This window comes from Cetorhinus maximus, chromosome 23, assembly GCF_964194155.1.
Source record: "Cetorhinus maximus chromosome 23, sCetMax3.hap1.1, whole genome shotgun sequence".
NCBI lineage: Eukaryota > Metazoa > Chordata > Chondrichthyes > Lamniformes > Cetorhinidae > Cetorhinus > Cetorhinus maximus.
Genome location: NC_135901.1, coordinates 42,105,556 through 42,132,659, shown reverse-complemented (window position 1 = coordinate 42,132,659; position 27,104 = coordinate 42,105,556). Strand labels below are relative to the sequence as shown.

Below are 27,104 nucleotides of genomic sequence, written 5' to 3'. Positions count from 1 at the left end.
AGGAAAACAACCCCAGGCTATCTAGTCTCTCTTCATAGCTGAAATGTTCCAGCGCAGGCAACATCCTGAGTGAATCTCCTCTGCACCCTCTCCAGTGCATTCACGTCCTTCCTGTAGTGTGGCAAACAGAACTGCACAGACTACTCCAAATGTGGCCTAACTAATTCTTTATACTGCTCCATCAAAACGTCCCTGCTCTTGCATTCAATGCCTCTACTAATATGTCGACAATGTCTGACACAAAGCTGATTTATTTAAACTTTATCCAGAATATTAAACTCCAGCCCAGTTACAGGGATTATTAACATCAGCAGAAACAAACGCCAGCTGTCGGACAGAGCATTGTTCAGTCCTGGATGTGATTAACAGCAGAGTCCAACACTGGGAGTCACTTGTGAATACACTGGTGTGTCTGCAGGGTGGATGAATGACTGAATCCCTTCCCACACACGGAGCAGGTGAACAGTCTCTCTCCAGTGTGAACTCGCTGGTGTGTCAGCCGGAGGGGTGGGTGAATAAATCCCTTCCCACACATGGAGCAGTTGAACAGTCTCTCTCCAGTGTGAACTCGCTGGTGTTTTAGCCGGAGGGATGGGTGAATGAACCCCTTCCCACACACGGACCAGGTCAATGGCCTTTCTCCAGTGTGAACTCGCTGGTGTGTCAGCAGATCCATTTTGCTTTTATAGCTTTTCACACAGTCGGCACATTTAAAAGGTCTCTTTTCAGAGTGAACACATTGATGTGAAGTGAGCTGGGTTAGTTGAGTGAATCTCTTCCCACATTTGGAGCAGTTGAATGGTTTCTGCCCAGTGTGAACTCGCTGATATGTCAGCAGAATCTTTCTGCTATTAAAGCAATTTTCACAGTCAGAACATTTAAAAGGTCTCTTGTCAGAGTAAACAAGTTGATGTGAAGTGAGGGTACTTATCTGAGTGAATCCCTTCCCACAGTCAGTGCAGGTGAACGGCCTCTCCCCAGTGTGAGTGCGCTGATGAGTTTCCAGCTCAGATGGGGATCTGAATCCTAACCCACAGTCCCCACATTTCCGTGGTCTCTCCATGGTGTCGGTGACCTATGTCTCTCCATGTTGGACGATCAGTTGAATCCTTGTCCACAGTCAGAATACTTCTCCCTGCTGTGAATGGTGAAATGTTTTTTTTCAGTTGGTGTAACAGGTTAAAGCTCCTTCTAGAGTCAGTTCGCTGGAGCACTTTCACTCGGGTGTGTCTGTGTCTCGGTGGTTTTCCAGTCACACTGATGTTTGAAATCTTTTCCCACAGACAGAACAGACAAATATTTCTCCTTCCACAGTCAAAGATCAATGTTATTCAGTCCAATGTCGGGAATTATAGACCAGTCAGCCTGACGTCAGTTGTAGGGAAAATTCTAGAGTCCATTATAAAAGATTCAGTAGCTGAGCACTTGGAAAACAGTGGCAGAATGGGACAGAGTCCACAAGGATTTACGAAAGGGAAATCATGCTTGACAAATCTACTGGAATTTTTCGACGATGTAACTCGTAGAGTTGATGAGGGGGAGCCAGTGGATGTGGTTTATTTGGACTTTCAGAAGGCTTTCGACAACGTCCCACATAAGAGATTGGCGTGTAAAATTAGAGCACATGGGATTGGGGATGGTGTATTGAGATGGAAAGAAAACTGATTGGCAGACAGGAAACAAAGAGAAGGAATAAACGGGTCTTTTTCAGAATGGCAGGAAGTTACTAGTGGGGTACCGCAGGGATCTGTGCTGGGACCCCAGCTTTCATAATATTTATTAATGATTTAGGTGAGGGAATTAAATGTAATATTTCCAAATTTGCAGATGACACAAAGCTGGGTGGGAGGGTGAGCTGTGAGGAGGATGCAGAGATGCTTCAGTGTGATTTGGACAATCTGAGTGAGTGGGCAGATGCATGGCAGATGCAGTATAATGTGGATAAATGTGAGGTTATCCACTTTGGTAGCAAAAACAGGAAGGCAGATTATTATCTGAATGGCTATAAATTGAGAGAGGGGAATGTGCAACGAGACCTGGGTGTCCTCGTACACCAGTTGCTGAAGGTAAGCATGCAGGTGCAGCAGGCGGTAAAGGAGGCAAATGGTATGTTGGCCTTCATAGCGAGAGGATTCGAGTACAGGAGCAGGGGTGTCTTGCTGCAATTATACAGGGCCTTGGTGAGACCATACCTGGAATATTGTGTGCAGCTTTGGTCTCCTTGTCTGAGGAAGGATTTTGTTGCTATAGAGGGAGTGCAGCGAAGGTTTACCAGACTGATTCCTGGGATGGCAGGACTGACATATGAGGAGAGATTGAGTCGTTTAGGATTATATTCACTGGAGTTCAGAAGAATGAGGGGGGATCTCATGGAAATCGAGAAAATTCTATCAGGACTAGACAGGATAGATGCAGGAAAAAGTTTTCCCAATGGTGGGGGAGTCCAGAACCAGGGGTCACAGCCTAACGATACAGGGTAGACCATTTAGGACTGAGATGAGGAGAAATTTCTTCACCCAGAGAGTGGTGAGCCTGTGGAATTCGTTACCACAGATAGTAGTTGAGGCCAAAACATAGTATGTTTTCAAGAATGAGTTAGATATCGCTCTTGGGGCGAAAGGGATCAAAGGATATGGGGAGAAAGCGGGAGCAGGCTATTGAGTTGGATGATCGGCCATGATCATAATGAATGGCGGAGCAGGATCGAAGGGCCGAATGGCCTACTCCTGCTCCTATTTTCTATGTTTTTTTGTTTCCTGGTTAATCGAGTGACATTGTCAGATCTTGATCTGATATTTGGTTTTAGTGTCCTATCTGCAAATCATCTCCCTCTTGTACCCTGTAAAAGGAGTTTACAAAAACCATCACTGTAATTACAGGATAGAAATTCAAAACAGAAAATTCGAGTTTCTTTGGAACATTCTTTCCCCAAACATATGGTCCAATCAAACTGAAGGAAGTTCAAATCAGCAACAAAGTCCCAATAAAAGCAAAGGAAATCTTAATAACTAAACAAGGACGTTGTTTCCAGTGCCTGTGAGACACTCTGTACCCTCAGGTGCCCACTGGATGTGGAAGGTGTCAAGCTTACCGGTGGACACCGCATGTTCCCTCTCCAGGGACACCAGGGCACGGACAAGACCACGGAAGAGAGATCGGCAGCCAGTATAACCACCCCCATGTGTGTCACCCATCCTGGATCTACAAATTCCTGTTTTAAACAGGCACATGAACAGTTACAGGAAAAGATTCGCTGTCTTACCGCAGCCCCTCTCCCCATCCCTCCTACACTGGGCAACCAGAGATTAGGATTGTGGGGCTGAAGTGTCACCAAAGTCTGCGAATCAGCCCCATAGGGGCTGCAGCCTCTCACTCTGAACATATACATGGCCCATGGACTCCTCTAGGCCGCAAACATCACCTGCAGCCTGGGAGTGGGTAAAGCTGCTTAAAACCCTGTCCCCCCGTCTACCATTTGCATTTCCCCGGGCACCAGGACCCTGTTGGGCAACGGGACCGTGGAGCCCCGCCCACTCACTGTTGCAGGAACAAGATGGCCGCGCATGCGCCCTACTACCTCCTGAAAAAAGATGGCGGCCGTTATCCTGGGTCAGGGTCTCGGGGATAAAAATAAAAAAACTAAATAAAATTAGAGATGAAATTATAGATAAACCTGAATGTGACAGAACATCCATTATCCACCGGAAAGATGGGGAGTGGGAATTGTCCATCTCAGTCTCGTCAATAGATACTTAATGAGGGGACATTATTCTCTGTGTCTTTCCCGGACCTGGAGATGGAAAAGGGGCAAATGAATGAACTTTAAACACCTCGTCCACTTGGCACAGAAACTGTCTGAAACTCCGAATAGAAACCACATGGAACAAAATACTGACAAATACTCAACTGTTGGCTACAAATAAATAAAATTATATATTAGGGGAGACGGTGCCACAGTGGGAATGTTACTGGACTAATAATCCAGAAAACCAGCTTGATGCTCTAGGGACAGGGGTTCAAATCCCACCACAGCAGCTGGTGGGATTAAAAATCAATTATTAAATCTGGAATTGAAAGCGATTCTGAATAAGGGCGACGATTCAGCCATTGTCGATTGTCATAAAAACCGACCTGGTTCACTAATGCCCTTTTGGGAAGGAAATCTACTGTCCTTACCTGGTCTTACATGTGACTCCAGAGCCACACCGAAATGTGGTTACGCTTAATAGTGAAATGGTGTGGCAAGCACTTGCTTCAAGGGCAACAAATGCTGTCCCTGCCCACATTCCATGAAAGAAAGTTTTTAACATCACCGCCACTGAATGGCTACAATTTCGGAAGGAAGTGAAGACAGAGGGTCCAGAAAAGGTACAAGGGAACCGTTCCCCTTCCAAGGATAACAAACCAACTTCACCTCGCCTAATTGAAGTTCCGATCTCTTGTGAATCTTTCCTGCACACTCTCACATTCTTCCTAAAGCTCAGAATTGGACACAATGCTGCAGTTGGGTCCAAAGCAGTGTTTTATTCAGGTTTATTCTAACTTGGTTGATTTTGCACTTTATTCCCGTATTCATAAAGCCCAGGATTCCACATGCTTTATTCACTGCTTTCTCAGCCTGCCCCGCCATCTTCAATGATTTGTGCACATAAAGCCCCAGATTACACTGCTCCTGCACCTTTTTACACTTGTATCCTTTATTTTATATTGCCACTTCTTGCTCTTCCTACCAAAATGAATCACTTCACACCTCTCTGAAAGAAATTTTATCTGCCACCTGTCTGCCCATTCCACCATCGTGTCTATGTCCTCTTGAGGTTTATCACCATCCTCCCCACTGTAAACACAACTTGAAAATTTGGTGTTGTTTGCAAATTTTGAAATGCAGCCCTGCACACACAAGTCTAAATCATTAATATATATCAAGAAATCAGTGGTCTGACCACCGACCCCTTGTGATCCCACTGTATACTTTTCCTCAATTTGAAAAAGCAACCGTTCACCATGCATGTTGTTGCCTGTCACACAGCCAATGCTGCCTCTGCCCGATGGATTTTAACTCTGCTGACATGCCTGTTACTTGGCACTGTATCAAATGCCGTTTAGCAGTTCATGTGCACATCAACCGTGTTACCCTCATCAACATTCTCTGTTGCCTTATCAAAAACTCAAGAAATTTAGTTCAATGCGATTGTCCTGAACAAATTGTACAAGTGACCTAATTTTAACCTGAATTGCCGCTTCTAAATGCTTTCCCACACAAGATGTTAAACTGACTGGTCTGTCAATGCTGGGCTGACCCTTCCATTTAAGATTACTAAGGATTTAATATTAGTGCCAGAAAGTGTGGGGAAATCGTGAAAAGTTGTGAAATTGTAACATTTAAAGACACTAATAACTGATAAATAGCTCAATAAATAATCAGTTTTCAAGACATAAAGTACAGATAAATTAATTTATGAATAACTGAATTGAATTATTAATAATGTCAGGTAGAGTGCTTGGAATGGAGAAACGAAAATTACTGCAATGCTTAAAATATGAAATGAAAAGATTAAAAACTGGAAACAATCAGCAGGTCTGGAGGAATCTGTAGAGAGAGAAACACAATTAACGTTTCAGGTCTGTGAGCCATTGAAAGGTGGAAGAGGAACAGAAGGGAAGGTCTATGAAAGGCTGCAGGGCGAGAGAGATTAACTGACAAAAGGCTTCATAATGCAAGGTCAAAGGGAGTGGTAATGGGACAATTAAAAACATAAAAGCTGTTTCTAGATTAGGTGTGAATGGCACGATAACAACAGTCTGAATGCACCTGAAGCAAATGGGAGAAATAAGAAAGGAAAACTAGGACTCAAAGAAATAAGGAACAAATGAGGGCAGAGATAATTACTTGGTTAAACAGGGATCCAGGGACAAAAGCAGAAGGTGGGAATCACTTTGAGTGGAGCAGCGGGATGGAGACAAGTCAGAGAATCATAGAATAGTTGCAGCAAAAGGAGGCCATTCAGCCAGTCGTGTCTGTATTAGGCCTCTGAAGGGACAATTTACCCAATGCCACGTCCCTGCCTTTGCCCCAAAGCCCTGAACAAGTCTCAAACAAAACTTGTATGAAACAAGATGTTTACGTGAAGGGGCAGCAGAAAAAAAGAAAAACAACTTGTTTACAGAGTGTATCGGGGGTGGGGAGCAGCATAATGTACCTGTGCAGGCCAGTGAGGATCCCCAAGGTCCATCAGCCGTCTGCATTCAGTGTTTAGTGGGCCCTGGGGGAGGGGGTGATGGAACCATTTGGGACACAGCACAGGGCTGGAGCTCACCCCTCCCCCACTGTCCTGATAACACAAATGACTCACCTTGGACTGTCCCACACCTGGGCCGGGCGGGGTCAAGGTGCAGGAAGCTGCAAGCTGGTAGGTTGAGCTGTGAACTGGGCGGAGTTGCGGGGTTTGAGTGACAGGTCTGGGGCTATATCAGAGCAGGCACAGTCACTGCTCCCCCTCTCCTCGTGGAAGTTTGACTGGAATCGTGTTGGTGAGTGTTTCTAAACTCTGTCTCACTATCCCGGGAATGGAGGTGGTTTGGAGGTTGTTGTGAGTGTTGGATTATATTGTTTTTCCTGATTTTTCCCGCTTCTCCCACTCCCAGTTCCAGGCTGCAGGTCCCGGTGATTCTGGATGCGGGACAGTTGTTAGTCCCGGCCCTGATGTGGGTGCGCAAGCGCAGATGCGCGGCTTCTTGTTCTGTAATAATGGCGGGTGATTGTCCTCCGGTATTTTGCTGCAGTTCTTCACCTCCTTGACTCTCCCGGCGCCAAAGTTGCTACCTGCCGATTGCGGTAATCGGCCTTCGATCAGGAAATTAACAACTTTTAGTTAGAGCGGTTTCTAGGGCGCATAGCATTGTGGGAACACTTCCCGCCATTAGTCGGCGGCCGTCGCCGAAAGTTATCGTGCAGCCTGAAGGCAGGTCAGCGACCTGAGCCCCAATTTATGTTTCTTTATCTGTTCATACTGTCTGATCTGCTGGATATTTAAAATATTTTATCTCTTAATTTCTGATCCAGCCTTGCAGAGCTTTGCTTTCGTGTATTGTTTTTTAGAACCGAGTGTCGAAACACAGACAGGCCAATTAGGAGCCGGTTTGAATTAGGGTGGGTGTTGGATAGGGGACTTTTTTTGTTGCATCAGTTTTGTGATGGAGGAGAAACTGCTGGGTTTAACCCCGAGGAGTTTGCAACCCAGTCGGACCCAGCAATTTCCAGTGTGAGACTGTCAAGGGAGGTAGATCCTGGGGGAGATCAGTTTGACAAACAGACACTGTCCATTCAATTTAAGAGTGTTGTTTTAGTAACAAGTATTTCTGCGGTCCCGTTTTATCCGAGATTTTTTTTGTTAACTCCATTCTTGGTATTTGGTGTCACTAACAAGACCAGCAGATATTGTCAATCCCCAGTTGTCTGTTGGTCAGGTGTTGGTGGGCCTTCTTCCTGAATCGCTGCAGTCACTGTGATGAAGGTGCTCCCACAATGCTGATTGGTAAGAAGTTACAGGATTTTCACTGAGCGATGATAAATGTCCAAATCAACAACAACAAGTTGCATTTATGTAGCACACTGATTGGAATAAAACGTTCCAAAGTATTTCGCTGGAATATTATACTGGAATATTTAACACTGAAGCACATGAGGAGATATCAGGGCAAATGATCAATAGCCTGATCAAAGAGGTAGGATTTCAAGAGAGTCTGAAAGGATAAGAGAGAGAGGCAGAGATGTCTAAGTAGGGAATGACAGAGCTTATGGCCCGGGCAGCTGAAGGCTCGGTCACCAATAGTGAGTCAATTAAAATCAGGAATGCTCAACAGGCCTGAATTAGATGAGCCCATATATCTGGGAGGGATGGAGATTGGAGGATATGATAGAGATAGTGAGGGACGAGGTCACTGAAGGATTTGAAAACAAGGATGAGAATTTGAACATTGAGGTGCTGCTTAACGAAGAGCCTATGTAGCACACTGAGCACAGAGGTGTTGGATGATCGAGACTTACTGCGAGCAAAGACACGGGAAACAGAGTTTTAAATGACCCCCATTGTTTATGTGGCTGGCTCGGAATGGTCCAGTTTGGTGGTAACAAAGGAATTGATGACTTTCAGCAGCAGATGGGCTGAGGCAGGAGTGAAGTTACTGAGGTGGAAAGAGATGGTCTTCGCAATACGAAGTCAGAAGCTCAGCTTGGGGTGAAAATATGACACCAAGATTGTGAACAGTCTGGTTCAGCCTCGTAAGTTGCAAGAGAGATGGATGGTATTGATGGTTAGGGAGTGGAGTTTGTAGCAGAGACTGAAGATAATGACTTCAGTCTTCCCAACATTTAAATGGAGGAAATTCCTGTTCATCCAGCACTGGATGTCGGGCAAGTCAGGGCTGCGTGTGACTTGGAGGTGATTTACCTGCTACCCTGGTCCTTCTAAGGGGTGGAGGATGAGGGATTGGGAGATTCTGCCAAAGTTCTGGTAGAGTTGAGTGGGCACAGACTGGGTGGAAGGTTCCCTTCCCAGAAGGATATTGGTGAACAAGTTGAGTTTTTATGACAATGCAGCAGCTTTCGTGGTCACTTTTTCCTTGTGCCGGCCCCACACATACAGCTCAATTTCACACCCTGCCTTTGTGTTTTTGTGGGTTCTCTCTCACTCCCTTTTGCCTGTTTTAAACTATTTTCACAGGGTTTGCAGTCCGTAATCTCAAAGCCAACATAACGTCAGGATCTGATGGTGTCACCCAATTTATCGTAACCCACAAATCATCGTATTTTAAATATGGATTTTAAGAGCCCTGTTCACAGTGGGGAGAAACCGTACACATGCTCTGTGTGTGAACGAGGCTTCAGCCAATCATCTGCCCTGTCGAACCACAGCCGCAGTCACACTGGAGAGAATCCATGGAAATGTGGGGTCTGTGGGAAGGGATTCAATTACCCATCCCAGCTGGAAATTCATCAGCTCACTAACACTGCAGAGAGGCCATTCACCTGCTCCGAGTGTGGGAAGGGATTCACTCAGTCATCCAGCCTGCTGAGACACCAGCAAGTTCACACTGGGGAGAGACCATTTACCTGCTCTGTGTGCAAGAAGAGATTTACTTATTCATTCTCCCGACTGAAGCATCAGCGAGTTCACATTGGGGAAAGACCGTTTTCCTGCATAGTGTGTAAAAAGGGATTTTCTGATTCATCCAACCGACTGAGACACCAGCGAGTTCACGCTGGGGAGAGACCATTTACCTGTTCTGATTGTGGGAAGGGATTCACTCAGTCATTCTATCTACTTAGACACCAGCGGTTTCATACTGTGGAGAGAACATTTACCTGCTCCGAGTGTGGGAAGGGATTCACTCAGTCATTCCATCTTTTACAACACCAGCGAGTTCACACCAGGGAGAGACCATTCACCTGCTCCGAGTGTGGGAAGGGATTTGTACCCTTATCAAGTCTAGTGAGACACCAGCGAGTTCACAAGTAACTGCTCTTGTTGGATTTAGTTGCCAATGATATTTTTGTCCGAAGCATATTCATTGAAGTGTGTTTCTGCTGATGTTAATAAACTCCAGCCTAGTTACAGATTCTGTATGTAATTCAAATAAATCAGTTTTGCATTAAACACAGTGTATTGAGTCGTTTTGATATCTCTAACACATTCAATTCAATTTTTATTTTTATCGAATATTATCAATTTTTACCGCATCACTGATTTGGTTTGGCGCTGAAGGAGGCTATTTGGACCATCGTGTCTGCACTGGCTCTCCAAATGAGCAATTCACCCAGTCCTATTCTTCTGCCTTTTCACCATAAACCTGTACATTTTTCCTTTTCGGATAACAGCCTAATTTCCTCCTGAATGCTTCAATTGGACCTGCCTCCACCACACTCCCACAAAAAGCATTCCAGACCCTGCGTGAAAAGCTTTTCCTCATATCATTGTTGATTCTTTTACTGATCACTTTAAAACTGTTCTCAGTCCTTTGATCGGTGGAAACAGTTTCTCCTTATCTGCTCTGTCCAGCCCCCACTTGAAAACATCTATCAAATCTCCTCTAAACTTTATTTTCTCTAATGAAAACAGTCCTGATTTCTCCAATTCACTTTCCTAAGCACTGTTCTTCCTCCCAGGAGCCAGGCTTGCGAATCTTTACAGTGCCCTCTCCAATGCATTCACATCCTTCCTGAAGTGCGGTGCCCAGAAATGGATGCAATAAACCACCTGAGGCCAAATTAGTGACTTATATAAATTCAACATAACCTCCTTGCTCTTGTACTCTATGCCCCTATGAGTAATCCCAGGATACTGTATATTTTAATAAACACCCTCTCAATGACTCTCCTGCCACTTTCAATGACTTATGGGCATATACACCCAGGTTCCTTTCTCCTTCAACCCGTTTGGAGTTGTGCCCCTTAATTTATGTTGCCCTTCATGTTCTTTCTACCAAGATGTATCACCTCACATTTCTCTGCATTGAACTTCATCTTCCACACGATTGCCCTATTCCACCAACTTGTCAATTTCTTTTTGAAGTTCTGCACTGTCCTCATCACTGTTCTCAATGCTTCAACGTTTTGCATCTTCTGAAAACTTTGAAATGTTTCCCTTTACATCAAGATCTAGGTCATTAATATATATCAGGGAATGCCCGAGTACCAACACTGACCCCTGGGGAACACCATTACAAACCTTGCACCAGCCTGAAAAACATCCATTAACCACTACTTTCTGTTTCCTTCCACTGAGCCAATTCCGTATCCATGTGGCTACTGTCCCATTTATTCCATGAGCTATAACTTTGCGTAAAAGTCTGTTGTGCAGCCCTGTACCAAACGCCTTTTGAAAGTCCATGTACACCACATCAACAGCATTGCCCTCATCAACCCTCTCTGTTACCTCTTCAAAAAACTCCAGGAAGTTAATAAAACATTATTTTCCCATAAGAAGTCCATGGTGTCTTCCCTTAATTAACCTCCATTTGTCCATGTGAGTGTTAACTTCGTCCAAATTATAATTTCTCGAAGTTTCCCACCACTGAAGTTAAACTAACTGGCCTGCAGTTTCTGGGCTTATCCTTACACCTATTTTTGAACAAGGGTGGAACGTTTGCAATTTTCTAGTCCTTCGGCACCTGAGTCTAAGGCACAATGATATATTATGGTCAATGCCTCTGTAACTTCCACTCTTATTTCTCCCTTCGGTGCATCTCACTTGGCTCAGGTGACTTCACAACTTTAAAGTAAAAGCAAAATACTGCGGATGCTGGAAGCCTGAAACAAAAACAGAAAATGCTGGAAAAACTCAGCAGGCCTAACAGTATATGTGGAGAGAGAAAAAATCTGTTAACGTTTCGAGTCCGTAACATTAATTATTTTTTATTTCTTTCCACAGATGCGAACAGAATCTTCCCCTTGCTTTCCCAGATTCAGACAAAGATTAACTGAGACTGGGTCTCTAATGGCGGCCGGAATACCCATAATCCCATGCGCCTCAGAAACAGCTCTATCTGCCGCGGATTGTCCGGGTCGATAGCGCATGCTCGGAGCCTCCTGCTCTCTTTGCTGGAGGTTGGTGCCGGAGAGAAGTCGGAAGCGGCGGATGGTGAGAGTGGAGAATGTTCATTGGTTCAGATTCGGCTCTGGGGCTGCATTCGGGATTTGTAAACCCCGCCCCCCGACACTGACCTCTCACCTGTCAGCTCACAATGCCCGGCTGAGTTATCGCAGTTCCGGACCAATAGGAGGAGTAGAATGGGAGCAGCTGCTCCTCCAGCCAATCAAAGTGAATGAGGGGAGGGGCTGAGCCCGGCTCTCCCTCATTGGCTGAAACTCTGCATCATTCTGAAAACTGATTTGTCTCAAACTCCAGGGGAAAACTGGACGTTTCTGTTTGTGACTTTAAACAGATGAAAGCCTGTGGGTGTGGAGCAGACATTTCAACATTTGTTACTGAAACGTGGGAACATGATAAAACAATGTATATATAAAATATATATATATTGGAGGAGACGGTGGGAATGTTACTGGACTAATAATCCAGAAAACCAGCTTGATGCTCTGGGGACACGGGGTTCAAATCCCACCACAGCAGCTGGCGGGATTAAAAATCAATTATTTAATCTGGAATTGAAAGCGAGTCTCAATAAGGGTGACAATTCAGCCATTGTCGATTGTTATAAAAACCCATCCGGTTCACTAATGTCCTTTCGGGTAGGAAATCTGCCGTCCTTACCTGGTCTTACATGTGACTCCAGATCCACACTGAAATGTGGTTACTCTTAATAGCCCTCTGAAATGGTGTGGCAAGCATTTGCTTCAAGGGCAACAAATGCGGTCCCTGCCCACATTCCATGAAAGAAAGTTTTTAATGCCACCACCACTGAATGGCTACAATTTCAGAAGCAAGTGAAGACAGAGGGTCCAGAAAAGATGCAAGAGAATGGTTCCCCTTATAAGCATAACAAGCCTAACTTCACCGAACCTAATTGAAGTTCCAACCTCTTGTGGATCTTTCCTGCACACTCCCTAATGCCTCACATTCTTCCTAAAGCTTAGAATTGGACACAATACTGCAGTTGGGTCCAAAACAGTGTTTTATTCAGGTTTATTCTAACTTGGTTGACTTTGTACTTTATTCCCGTATTCATAAAGCCCAGGATTCCACATGCTTTATTCACTGCTTTCTCAGCCTGCCCCGCCATCTTCAATGATTTGTGCACATATAGTCCCAGATTACGCTGCTCCTGCACCCTTTTACAATTGTATCCTTTATTTTATATTGTCGCTCCTTGTTCTTCATACCAAAATGAATCACTTCACACCTCTCTGAATGAAATTTTATCTGCCACCTGTCTGCCCATTCCACCATCTTGTCTGTGTCCTCTTGAGGTTTATCACCATTCTCCCCACTGTAAAGACAACTTGAAAATTTGGTGTCGTTTGCAAATTTTGAAATGCTGCTCTGCACACACAAGTCGAGATCATTAATATATATCAAGAAATCAGTGGTCTGACCACCGACCCCTTGTGATCCCACTGTATACTTTTCCTCAATTTGAAAAAGCAACAGTTCACCATGCGTATAAAAACAAAAAACTACTGCGGATGCTGGAAATCCAAAACGAAAACAGAATTACCTGGAAAAAACTCAGCAGGTCTGGCAGCGTCGGCGGAGAAGAAAAGAGTTGATGTTTCGAGTCCTCGTGACCCTTCAACAGAGCTCCATGTTCACCATGCGTGTTGCTTCCTGTCACGCAGCCAATGCTGCCTCTGCCCCATGGACTTAAACTTTGCAGACAAGCCTGTTACTTGGCATTGCATCAAATGCCTTTTAGCAGTTCATGTGCACATCAACCGTGTTACCCTCATCAACATTCTCTGTTGCCTTATCAAAAACTCAAGAAATTTAGTTCAACACGATTGTTCTGAACAAATTGTACAAGTGGCTTAATTTTAACCTGAATTGCCGCTTCTAAATGCTTTCCCACACAGAGGTTAAACTGACTGGTCTGTCAATGCTGGACTGACCCTTCCATTTAAGATTACTGAGGATTTAATATTAGTGCCAGGAAGCGTGAGGAGAATGTGAGGAGTTGTGAAATTGTAACTAAATTTAAAGACACATAACTGATAAATAACTCAATAATTAATCAGATTTCAAGACATAAAGTACAGATAAATTAATTTATGAATAACTGAATTGAATTATTAATAATGTCAGGTAGAGTGCTTGGAATGGAGAAACGAAAATTACTGCAATGCTTAAAACAGGAAATGAAAAGAGTAAAAACTGGAAACACTCAGCAGGTCTGGAAGAATCTGTAGAGAGAGAAACAGAATTAACGTTTCAGGTCTGTGAGCCAGTGAAGGGGGAGGTGGAAGAGGAACAGAAGGAAAGGTCTATGAAAGGCTGCAGGGTAGGAGAGATTAACTGACAAAAGGTTTCATAATGCAAGGTTAAAGGGAGTGGTAATGGGACTATTAAAAACACAAAAGCTGTTTCTCGATTCGGTGTGAATGGCACGATAACAACAGTCTGAATGCAATGTGAGGAAAATAAGAGAAATAAGAAAGGAAAACTAGGACTCAAAGAAATAAGGAACAAACGAGGGCAGAGATTATGATAGGAAATTGTTGAATTCAAATTTTGATTCCCAATGTCTGCAAAGTGTCTCTTTTTGATCTGGTAATGAACTGTTACATTTCTATATATTCTCAGGTCAGATGAAAGGTCAGAGCTGTCACGTTAACTCTGTTTCTATTGCGACAGATGAAGGCCTGACCTGCTGAGGTATTCCAGCATTTTCAGATTCATGTCGGGATTGTAGACTTTGAGAGTTTGTAAAGATAGAGATTGTCCAAAATTAATGTGCCACATCGATAACAGAAGTCTCGGTCTCATGAAACTCCAGTCTCATTGTTTTATATTCAGGTCTGGGGGATAATGTTCACTGTTTTATATTCGGTCCTGGGAGGATAATGTTCACTGTTTTATATTCGGGTCTGGGGGATAATGTTCACTGTTTTATATTCGGGTCTGGGGGAATAATGTTCACTGTTTTATATTCGGGTCTGGGGGATAATGTTCACTGTTTTATATTCGGGTCTGGGGGATAATGTTCACTGTTTTATATTCGGGTCTGGGGGAATAATGTTCACTGTTTTATATTCGGGTCTGGGCATAATGTTCACTGTTTTATATTCGGGTCTGGGAGGATCATGTTCACTGTTTTATATTCGGGTCTGGGGGATAATGTTCACTGTTTTATATTCGGGTCTGGGAGGATAATGTTCACTGTTTTATATTCGGGTCTGGGAGGATAATGTTCACTGTTTTATATTCGGGTCTGGGAGGGTAATGTTCCCTGTTTTATATTCGGGTCTGGGAGGATAATGTTCACTGTTTTATATTTGGGTCTGGGAGGATAATGTTTACTGTTTTAGATGCTGGTCTGGTGCGGAATAAAATGAAGAGCCTCTTTAATTGAGTACAGTAACTGCATTTTTGGCTCTGACTTTAAACAAAAGAATCTATCCTGTTGTGTGGGACAAAAATTTTCAGTTTTGCTGATTTCAATTAAGGCGAGTTTGAAGCTAAATCCAGGAATTCTGTAAATCTAAACTAAAACCAGACAAGCAGAAAGCTACTGATGGTTGAAGTGGCCGGGGTGGTGGCGGGGGCAGGTGTCCGGAGGAAGTCTGACACACACACTGCACAGGGTGAACAGGGGAATGGGGCTGAATTACTTGGTTAAACAGGGAGCCAGGGACAAAAGCAGAAGGTGGGAAACACTTTGAATGGAGCAGCGGGTTACAGGCAAGTCAGAGAATCATGGAATGGTTACAGCAAAGAAGGAGGCCGTTCAGCCAGTCGTGTCTGTGTTAGCCCCCTGAAGGGACAATTTACCTAATGCCACGTCCCTGCCTTTGCCCCATAGCCCTGCAATTAAACAAGATTAAACAAGTCTTAAACAAAACTTGTATGAATCAAGATGTTCACGCGAAGGGGCAGCAGAAAAAAAGAAAAACAACTTGTTTACAGAGTGTATCGGGAGTGGGGAGCAGCATAATGTACCTGTGCAGGTCAGTGAGGATCTCCAAGGTCGTTCTGCCATCTGCATGCAGTGTTTAGTGGGCCCTGGGGGAGGGGGTGATGGAACCATTTGGGACAAAGCACAGGGTGGGAGGTCACCCCTCCCCACTGTCTTGGTTACACGAAGGACTCACCTTGGACTGTCCCACACCTAGGCCCCGCCCGGTCAAGCTGGTAGGTTGAGCTGTGAACTGGGCGGAGTTGGGGGATTTGAGTGACAGGACTGGGGCTATATCAGAGCAGGCACAGTCACTGATCCCCCTTTTCCTCGTGGAAGTTTCACTGGAGTCGTGTTGGCGAGTGTTTCTAAACTCTGTCTCACTATCCCGGGAATGGAGGTGGATTGGAGGTTGCTGTCAGTGTTGGATTATATTGTTTCTCCTCATTCTTCCCGCTTCTCCCACTCCCAGTTCCAGGCTGCAGGTCCCGGTGATTCTGGATGCGGGACAGTTGTTAGTCCCGGCCCTGGTGTGTGTGCGCAAGCGCAGATGCGAGGCTTATTGTTCTGTAATAATGGCGGGTGATCGTCCTCCTGTATTTTGCTGCAGTTCTTCACCTCCTTGACTCTCCCGGCGCCATAGTTGCCACCTGCCGATTGCGGCAACCGACCTTCCAACAGGAAATTAACAACTTTTAGATAGAGCGGTTTCCGGGGCGCATAGCATTGTGGGAACATTGCCCGCCATTAGTCGGCGGCCATCGCCGAGAGTTTTCGTGCAGCCTGAAGGCAGGTCAGCGACCTGAGCCCCTACTTCTGTTTCTTAATCTGTTCATGCTGCCTGACCTGCTGGATATTTAAAATAGTCTATCTCTTAATTTCAGATCCAGCCTTGCAGTACTTTGCTTTCTTTTTATTGTTTTATGGAGCCGAGTCCAGAAACACAGACAGACTAGTTAGGAGCCGGTTTGAATTAGGGTGGGTGTTGAATGGGGATCTTTTTGCTGCATCAGTTTTGAGCTTTAGTGTAGCTGGAGGAGTAGCTGCTGGGTTTAACCCCGAGGACTTCTGAAACCAGACAGCCCAGCAATTTCCAATGTGAGACTGTGACGGGAGGTGGATTCTGGGGGTGATCGAGTTGCTAAACGGACACTATCCATTCAATTTAAGGGTGTTGTTTTGGAAACAAGTATTTCTAAAGTGCCCTTTTATCAGAGATTTATTGTTAACTCCATTCTTGGTATTTGGTGTCACTAACAAGATATTGTTAATCCCCAGTTGTGTGTTGGTCAGGTGTTGGTGGACCTTCTTCCTGAACCACTGCAGTCACTGTGGTGAAGGTGCTCCCACAATGGTACGATAAAAATAAAATACTGCGGATGCTGGAAATCTGAAAGAAAAACAGAAAATGCTGGAAGAACTCAGCGGGTCTAGCAGCATCTATAGAGAGACAAACAGAGTTGACGCTTCAAGTCCATATGACCTTCCTTCAGAACTCAAGAAAAGTGAAATGTGATGAAATTTATACTGTCTAAGTGGTTTGGGGGGTGGTGGGGTGTGGGGGGGGAGTGGTGGGGGGAGTGGTGGTGTGTGGCGATGGTGGGCCAGATGGAGCTGGATGGATCACTGACTGATGATGATGATATAAGTCCAATTCAACAGCAAGCTGCATTTATATAGCATGCTAAATATAATAAAATGGTCCAAAGTATATTGGAATATTTAACACTGAAGCACATCAGGAGATATCACGGCAGATGATCAACAGCTTGGTCAAAGAGGTAGGTTTTAAGGAGAGTCTTAAAGGATGAGGAAGAGGCAGAGAGGTCTAAATAGCGAATTCTAGAGCTTATGGCCTGGGGAGCTGAAGGCACGGCCACCAATGGTGGGTCAGTTGAAATCAGAGATGCTCAATAGACCAGAATTGGATGAGCCCAGACACCTGGGAGGGATGTAGATTTGAGGGTATTCTAGAGATAGTGAGGGGCCGAGGTCACTGAGGGATTTGAAAACAAGGTTGAGAATTTGAACATTGATATGTTGCTTAACCAGGAGCCTATGTAGCTCAGTGAGAACAAGGGCATTGGATGAATGAGCCTTACTGCAAGCAAGGACACCAGAAGCAGAGTTTTGAATGACCCCATCTTTATATGGACAGCTTGGAATTGTCCAGTTTAGAGGGAAAAAATGAATGGATGAGTTTCAGAACAGATGAACTGAGGCAGGCGTGAAGTTAGGCAAAGTTACTGAGATGGAAAAAGGCAGAATTAGCGATAAGTGTTCAGAAGCTCAACTTGGGATGAAATATAACACCAAGATTGTGAACAGCCTGGATCAGCCTCAAAGTTGTCAGAGAGATGGATGGCATTGATGTTTAGGAAGTGAAGACAATGGCTTCAATCTTCCCAAAATTTAAATGGAGGAAACTTTTGTTCACACAGTACTGGATGTCAGACAAGTCAAGATGGTGTGTGACTTGGAGGGGAATTTGGAGGTGATGGTATTCACATTCACCTGTTACCCTGGTCCTTCTAAGTGGTGGAGAATGAGGGTTTGGGAGACTTTGGTAGAATTGCAGATGCATAAAACCCCATCTTTCACCCCCTGCCTCTCCGATCTCCCTCTCTATTCCTCCTAATAGGTGCTGGTGCTTGGATAGTCCCTGACCAGTTGTAAGGTTCCCTTCCCTGAAGGACATTAGTGACCCAGTTGGGTTTTTATGACAGTCCAGGAGTTTTCATGGTCACTTTTTCCTGGTATCGCCCCCACAAATTCCCAGATTCATTCAGCTCAATTTCACAACTTGTTTTTGTGTTATTGTGCGTTCTCTCTCATTCACTTTTGTCTTAAACTATTTCCCAAGGATTTTCAATCGGGAAACCCAACATTTCATCAGATCTGACCATGTTGCACAATTTGTCATAACCTGAATTTCATCGGATTTTAAGCATGAAAGATAAAAATGCGTTTCACAGTGGGGAGAAGCCGTTCACGTGTTCTGCGTATGGACGAGGTTTCAGCCGATCATCCGACCTGTCAAAACACAAGCACAGTCACACTGGAGAGAATCCATGGAAATGTGGGGACTGTAGGAAAGGATTCAATTATCCATCCCAGCTGGAAACTCATCAGCGCGCACACACTGGGGAGAGGCCATTCACCTGCTCCAGGTGCGGATAGGGATTCACTCAGTTATCCCACCTGCTGACACACCAGCTAGTTCACACTGGGGAGAGGCCATTTACCTGCTCTGAGTGTGGGAAGGGTTTCATTCAGTCATCCCACTTGCTGAGACACCAGCGAATTCACACTGAGGAGAGGCCGTTCAGCTGTGGGAAGGGACTCATCTGGTCATCCCAATTGATGAGACGCCAGTGAGTTCACAAATAACAAACAGCATTTTGCTGTTAAACACATCCAGGACTGAACCATGTTCATTGGGGTCTGTTTCTGCTGTTGTTAATAAACTCCAGCCCAGTTACAGGGGCTAAAGTTCTGGATAAGGTCAAGTAAAATATCTTTGCGTTAAATACAGCATGTCGAGTCTTGTCAATGTCTCTAACACAAGTTAGTTCCTTTTGAAGGGCTCTCTCTCATCTGCCTCCTCCATCCTCACCTCTAACTAGTGTGAGGAGCTCATGGAGCTTCTTTGTGACTAAGATTGGGACAATCTGATCTGCTGCTTCCCTCCCTCCCACTCGCCCACTGGGACAAACTGTCTCTATAACGTTCCTCCTTGTCCAAGCCGTGAACTCATATCTTTCTTTAGTTTCGATCCCATCCCCCATCCTGCTTTCTCATTGCTCATCTTGTCCATGAGACCCATCTCCTGCTCCATTGACCCTATTCCCACAAAGCTGCTGATCCCCCAACTTCCCCATGTTGACTGATATTGTTCACGGTTCTCTCTCTTCTGGTACTATCCCTCTCTCCTTCAAATCATCAACCTTTCCTCAAAAAACAATTACTTGGCTCTACTGTCCTGGCAAAGTATTGACCCATCTTCAATCCCCAATTCCTCTACAAACTCCTTGAACATGTTCACACCTCCCAAACCCATGTCTGTCTTTCCAAGAACTCCCTGTCTGAATCCCTCCAATGAGGTTTCTGCCCTGCCACTGTACTGAAACAGCTCTGATCAAAGCCACTAATGACATCCTATGTGACTGTGACAAAGGTAAACTATCTTTTCTCATTCTTCTCGATCTGTCTGCAGCCTATGACAATGTTGACCACATCATTCTGCTCCAACACCTCTCCACTGTCGTCCAGCTGGGTGGGGCTGCTCTCTTCTGGTTCCATGCTTCTCTATCTAATCATAGCCAGGGATTCACTTGAAATGTCTTCCTTTCCCACTCCCAAAGTTAGCTCTGGTGTCCCCAAAGGATCCAGCCTTGGCCTCTTCTTATTTCTCATCAACATGCTCCCCACAGCGACATCATCTGAAAACACAGTGTCAGTTATCACATGTACGCTGACAGTGCCCAGCTCTACCTCACCACCACCTCTCTCCACTTCTCCACTATGGTTAAATTATCAGACCGTTTGTCTGATATCCAGTGATGGATGTGCAGAAATCTCCTTCAATTCAATATTGGGAAGATTGAAGCCATTGTTTTCATTCCCTAGCTACCAGCTCCATTCTTTATCCTATTTCTATCAAGTCATCTCTCAGCCTTCTCTTTTCTAGAGAAAAGGGCTTAAGGCTGTTCAGCCTTTCCTGGTGATTATAACCTATCCGTTCCTGTAACATTTGTGATTGAACTTTTATTTTCCTGTTCATTGAGACGTCCACCAGCAGTATAAACAGTTCCCAATGTCCGAGGGATTGCAGTTTGGTCTATCTGTATTTACCAATTCATCCTCTCAATGTGTCCATTGCCTTAACCACTTGACCACAAGGACTCGGTGTCTGTCTGTTTAAATGTTGCTCAGTGACAATTTCCATCATCTTCCACTTTGAAACTTTTGGGCACTTAGAAGCTGAAATGTCTCCACTCAAAAAATAAAACAGAAATAAACCTTCTCTTGCATCTTTTAAAACTGCTCTTCATTGTTCCTGTGCCATTTAATATAAAGCCATAAATGTAACGTGGATATTTGGATTGCAAAATGGGGAACAACCACATTGACACACACACAGGAACACACAAAGACATATACACCGAGAATGACAGAGGACATGGGTTTGTCTGTAAGGAGAGACAAACACCCAGAAAGCAAGCATAACTCCAACCTAGCTCCGTTTTTGTTCCATTTCAGGCTGCAACTTTTCTGAATGCTTGCAGACGAATGGAAGTTGGAGAAAACTGGAGGTTTTTGCGTGGTTTTTATTCAATTTAACCAACAATTAACTCTGCAGGCACACAGTAAAATTAAGGAATGATAAGATGAGTAGTTGGCAGAATCCCAGTCTACCTGTGGAGACCCCAGTGCATTCATAACCTGTCACCTTATCCACTCCATCGTGAACACAGGACCTGCACTGACGTCACTGCTGTTTGTATAAAATCATAGACGGCTACATCAGATGGACATTCAGCATGTCGTTCACATGCTGACTCTCTGGAAGAGCGATTCAACCACTGTAATTCCACACCCCGCCTTTTCCCCACAGCAACTCATATTTATGTTGTCTCTCCTCGTTTTTCCTATCAAAAAAAAGGCACATTGCCCTGGATTTAATGTGAGTTTGTCCCAATGAAGCTGCTGCGGTTCCCCAAACAGAGATCACCAGGATGTTTCGTAGTGCTGGGATTCAAACCCAAGTTTCCATAGAAACTCTGAGTTGTACTCCAGCACCTTAGGTTGTTCGACCACACAAACACATTGATAAAGTTTGTTAATCATGTCATTCACTGGTATTGCCACTGAACGAGAGCAAAGTCAAATGAGTAGGCAAAATACTACGGATGCTGTAAATCTGAAACATTAACAAAATATACTGGAAAAACTCAGCAGCTCTGAGAGCATCTGTGGAGAGAAAGACAGAGTTAACGCTTCGAGTCCGTGTGGCTCTGAAGAAGAATCATATGGAATTGAAACGTTAACTCTGTCTTTCTCCCAACAGATGCTGTCGGACCTGCTGAGTTTTTCCAGCATTTTTTGTTTTTGTTTCAAAGGAGTGGGAGGGGGTCATTCAGAACTTCAAACCTTCTCCGTCAGTTAATCAGATCATCCTGCACTTTGTAACAAACAGAAATCATATCCACTCAAAAACACAATGAACTGCAGTGAAGGGTCGGCACCATTTAAACTGTCATTCAACTGGTCTGGTTCCAAATCTCCTGCTGGAAATGACAAGAAAATTTCTCACTGAATTCACTCCGGGTCTTGACTTCAGAAGGACAGGACACAAGGTAACAAAGTACATTTCGATAGAATGGGTTAGAAAATGGCAGAATGACTGGGAAAGAGCATCCGTGGTGTTGGGGAACATAAAATGACAGAAAGTTCCAGCAAAGAAAGAGGCCATTCGGCCTGGCGTGCTGCTTTCAAAGAGCAGTTGTGATTGGTTGATCAGAAGTGATATTTGTACCACTTTAAACAGCCAGCAGTAAAATCAGTTCCATTACCCCCTACTTTGAGCCTTGCAACAACATCTCTGTAGTCAGTCATGTCTCAGGCCTTCCAGTCTGAGAGGTGATGCTGTAGTGGTATTGACACTGGAGTCGGGGTCAAATCACACCATGGAATTTGAATTTGCATTCAATAAAAATCTGGATTTAGAAGTCTGATGAGGACCAAGAAACAATTGTCGATTGTTGTAAAAACCCATCCGGTTCACTAATGTCCTTAAGGGGGAGGAAATCTATCTACATGTGACTCCACAGCAATGTCCTCTGAGGTGGCCTAGCAAGACACCCAGTTGTATCAAACTGCTACAAAGTCTCAAAAAAGGAATGAAGTTGGATGGACTACCCAGCATCGACCTAGGCACTGGAAACGACAATGGCAAACTCAGCCCTGTCGACTCTGCAAAGTCCTCCTTACTAACATCTGAGGGCGAGTGTCAAAAGAGCTGCCTCCACAGACTAGTCAAGCAACAGTCATCCTCACAGATAATGTCCCAGACACCACCATCACCAGCAGAGGTGGCAGCACAGTGACGTACAGTCGGGAGGGAGTTGCCTTTGGAGTCCTCAACATCGTTTGTGGGTCTCTTGGCATCAGGTCAAACATGGGCAAGGAAACCTCCCGCTGATTACCACGTACTGCCATCCCTCCCTGATGAATCAGTGCTCCTCAATGTTGAACAACACTTGGAGGAAGCACTGAGGGCGCAAGGGCGCTGAATGTACTCCGGGTGGGGGACTTCAATCACCAAGAGTGGCTCGGTAGCACCACTACTGACCAAGCTGGCCGAGTCCTAAAGGATATAGCTACTAGACTGTGTCTGCAGCAGGTGGTGAGGGAACAAACAAGAGGGAAAAACATACATGACCTTATCCTCACCAACCTGCCTGCCGCAGATGCATCTGTCCATGACAGGATCAGTAGAAGTGACCACCGCACAGTCACTGTGGAGACTAAGTACCTCCTTCACATTAAGCATACCCCCCATCATGTTGTGTAGCACTACTACCGTGTTAAATGGGATCAATTTCAAGAAGCTCTAGCAACTCAGGACTAGGCATCCATGAGGTGCTGTGGGCCATCAGCAGCATCAGAATTGTACTCAACCACAATCTGTAACTTCATGCCCGGCATATCCTTCACCCTATCATTACCATCAAGCCAGGGGATCCACCCTGCTTCAATGAAGAGTACAGGAGGAGGAGCAGCACCAGGCCTACCTAAATAAATGAGGTGTCAACTTGGTGAAGCGACAACACAGGATTACTTGTGTGTCAAACGGCATAAGAAGCAAGTGATAGACAGAGCTAAACGATCCCACAACAAACAGATCAGATCTAAGCTCTGCAATCCTGCAACATACAGTCATGAATGATGGTGAACAATTAAACAGCTCACAAGGCTCCACAAATATCACCATCCTCAACGATGGGGGTACCCAGCACACCAGTGCAAAAGATAAGGCTGAAGCGTTTGCTACAACCTTCAGCCAGAAATGTCGAGTAGATGCCCCATCTCAGCCTCCTCCGCAGATCCCCAGCATCACAGATGACAGTCTTCAGCCAATTCAATTCTCTCCACATGATGTCAAGAAACGGCTGAAGGCACTGGATAGTACAAAGACTATGGGTGCTGACAATAGTCCAGCAATGGTACTGAAGGCTTGTGCTCCAGAACTTGCTGCACTCCTAGCCAAGCTGTTCCAATACAACACTAGTATCTATCTGGCTATGTGGAAAATTGCCCAGCTATGTCCAGTACACAAAAAGCAGGGCACATCTAATCTGGCCAATTTCTACCCCATCAGTCTACTCTCGATGATCCGTAAAGTAATGGAAGGAGTCATTAACAGTGCTTTCAAGCAGCATTTGCTCAGCTCTAACCTGCTCACTGATGCCCAGTTTGGGTTCCGCCAGGGCCACTTAGCTCCTGACCTCATTACAGCCGTGGTTAAAATCTGGACAAAAGAGCTGAACTCCAGAGGTGAGGTGAGAGTGGCTGTCCTTGACATCAAGGTGACATTTGAGCAAGTGTGGCATCAAGAAGCCCTAGCACAACTAGAGTCAATGGGAATCAGGGGGAAAACTCTCCGCTGGATGGAGTCAGACCTAGCACAAAGGATGAAGGTAGTGGTTGTCAGATGTCAGTCACCTCAGCTCCAGGACATCACTGCAGGAGTTCCTCAGTGTAGTGTCCTTGGCCCAACCATCATCCGTTGCTTCAGTAATGACCTTCCTTCCATGATAAGGTCAGATATGGGGATGTTTGGGATGTTGCACATTGTTCAGCACCATTCGTAACTCCTCAGATATTGAAGCAGTGCATGTCCAAATGCTGCAAGACCTGGACAATATCCAGGCTTGGGCTGACAAGTAGCAAGTGCCGGGAAATGACCATCTCTAACAAGAGAGAATCTAACTAGTGCCCCTGACATTCAATGGCATTACCATCACTGAATCCCCCACTATCAGCATCGTGGGGGGTTACCATTGATTACCATTCAAAAACTGAACTGGACTAGCTATATAAATACTGTGGCTACAAGAGCAGGTCAGAGGCTAGTAATCCTGCAATGAGTAGCTCAGCTCCTGACTCCCCAAAGACTATCCACCATCTACTAGGCACAAGTCAGGATTGTGATGGAATACTCCCCACTTGCCTGGATGAGAGCAGCTCGCACAACACTCAAGAAGCTTGACACCATCCAAGACGGAGCAGCCCACTTGATTGTCCCCACATCCACAAACATTCACTCCCTTCACCACTGATGCACCATAGCAGCAGTGTGTGTACCATCTACAAGAGGCACTGCAGGAATTCACCAAGGCTCCTTTGACAGTGCCTTCCAAACCCACGACCACTACCATCTAAAAGCACAAGGACAGCGGTGAAGGTTCACGACAACAAAAACAGAAAATGCTGGAAAAACTGAGCAGGTTGAGCAGCATCTGTGGAGAGAGAAACAAAGTTAACATTTCGAGTCCGTATGACCCTTCTTCAGAGCTGAAGAAAGGTCATATGGACTTGAAACATTAAGTCTGCTGAACTTCATCATCGATGTCTGCTCTTGTTGACAGTAGCCTCTCAAGGTTTGGAGAGTGGTCCAAGGCCTCGTTCTGGATTTTGATAACTGGGTTAGTGGAGGGCCTTTGTCTTGCTGATGTTCAGTGTATGGCCCATGCTCTCAGTGAAGGTGCTGTTGATGGCTTGGAGCTTGGCCTCAGGGTGTGCACAGACGCAGGCATTGTCTAAATCCTGCAGCTCAATGACAGAGGATGGGACAACCCTGGATCTGGCCTGAAGTTGGCGGAGGTTGAACAGGTTCCTGCTTGTTCTGCAGTTTAGCTCCACTCCACCGAGAAACTTGCTGAGGGTGAGATGGAGCATTGCAGCAAGGAAGAGTGAGAAGAGTGTCAGTGCGCTGAACCAGCCTTGCTTGACCCCCAAGCAAACGTGGATTGGGTCTGTGGTTTACAATTGGTTTTGTGTCATCCACAAACTTTGAAATTGCCCTCTGCACACCAAGATGTAGATCATTTATATGTATCAGGAAAAGCAAGGGTCTCAATACCGACCCCTGGGGAACTCCCCGACAAACCTTCTTCCACCCCAAAATATACCCATTAACCATTAGTCTCAGTTTCTTACCCTCAGCCAATTTTGTATCGACGTTCTACTGTCTCTTTTATTCCATGAAAGAAAACAAAGTCTCTGTTAAGAAGACCTCGCATGAAGCAAAGAAGGGAACTGACCATCCATCTCTAGCTCTAATTCCCAAACAGAAAATGCTGCCAAGAATCAGCAAGTCAGGCTGAGTCTGTGGCCGCGCTCACCATCTGAAACCGTCACAATGCCCGGCTGATTGACGGCAGCTCCGGACCAATAGGAAGAGGGGGCGAGACTGGAGGACCGAGCGGGAGCGGCTGGTCCTCCAACCAATCGGAGTGAATGAGGGGCGGGGCCGGGATGGGAGTGAAGCATGCGCAGTGTGAGTAATGGCGCTGGAGAGAAGCTTCATTTTCTGATTCTCAATTGGTAAGGAAGTGAATGGCAGGGCGGAAGGAGTAATGGGTCCGGCTGGTGGGTGGGGCGGCTTCGTAAACATGTTGTGTAATCCGCAAACCTGGAAAAAGAACTTCCCGGTCCCAGGGGGAACCGTCTCCCCGTTTGCACCGAGCGAGCAGGCAGCTTTCTCCCAGTTGCAGACCCGGGTAACGGCCGCCATGTTTATTGGGGGCAATGTGCAACAGGGCGCATGCGTGGACGCCATGTTTATTGGGGACAATGTGTGCGCGGCCGCCATCTTTGAAGGGGGCAAAAAACAATGTTGGGAAACTTCAGCAGGCCTGACAGCATCTGTGGTAAGAGGGAGAGACAGTTAATGTCTCTTCAGAGTTAAAGAGAAGTTGGAATATCATAGACTTCATACTGATATAAAAACAAAAAGCTACTGCGGATGCTGGAAATCCAAAACAAAAACAGAATTACCTGGAAAAACTCAGCAGATCTGGCAGCATCGGCGGAGAAGAAAAGAGTTGACGTTTCGAGTCCAACATGACCCTTCAACAGAACTGAAGTATAGTTCGGAGAGGGGCGAAATATAAGCTGGTTTAAGGTGGGGGGCGGGGGGAGAGAGAAGTTGAGGGTGGGGTAGTTGTGGGGACAAGCAAGCAATGATAGGAGCAGATAATCAAAAGATGTCACAGACAAAAGGATCAAAGAGGTGTTGAAGGTGGTGATACTATCTAAGAAAAGTGCTAATTAAGAATGGATGGCAGGATACTCAAGGTACAGCTCTAGTGGGGGTGGGGTGGAAAGACTGACAGGGTATTAGTTGTAGATTTAAAAATAATGGAAATAGGTGGGAAAAGGAATCTATATAAATTATTGAAAAAAAAAACAAACAAAAGGGAGGGGGAAGAAACGGGGGGGGATTATATCTGTGATTCCTCTGACACCTT

General features: G+C 45.2%; 1 protein-coding gene and 1 pseudogene across 1 annotated transcript; both read right to left on the bottom strand.

Annotated features, from left to right (window-relative positions):
- Positions 1-27,104, bottom strand: part of LOC144698002 (uncharacterized) — a 131,125-nt pseudogene that overhangs the window by 55,320 nt on the left and 48,701 nt on the right.
- Positions 389-26,368, bottom strand: LOC144698500 (uncharacterized). Its single transcript, XM_078570439.1, has 2 exons — positions 26,267-26,368; positions 389-889 (listed from the first exon to the last, which is right to left on the bottom strand). Exons 1-2 carry the CDS (start codon positions 26,366-26,368, stop codon positions 389-391), a joined length of 603 nt encoding a protein of 200 aa, XP_078426565.1.

What these genes read in the sequence shown, in the direction of transcription:
- LOC144698500 (XM_078570439.1), bottom strand. Translation starts at nt 26,368, where the DNA reads ATGGCGGCCGTTACCCGGGTCTGCAACTGGGAGAAAGCTGCCTGCTCG. An exon ending in CCGGGAAGTTCTTTTTCCAG is followed by an intron (nt 890 to 26,266) that starts GTTTGCGGATTA and finishes TACTCTGACAAG; the next exon opens with AGACCTTTTAAATGTTCTGA.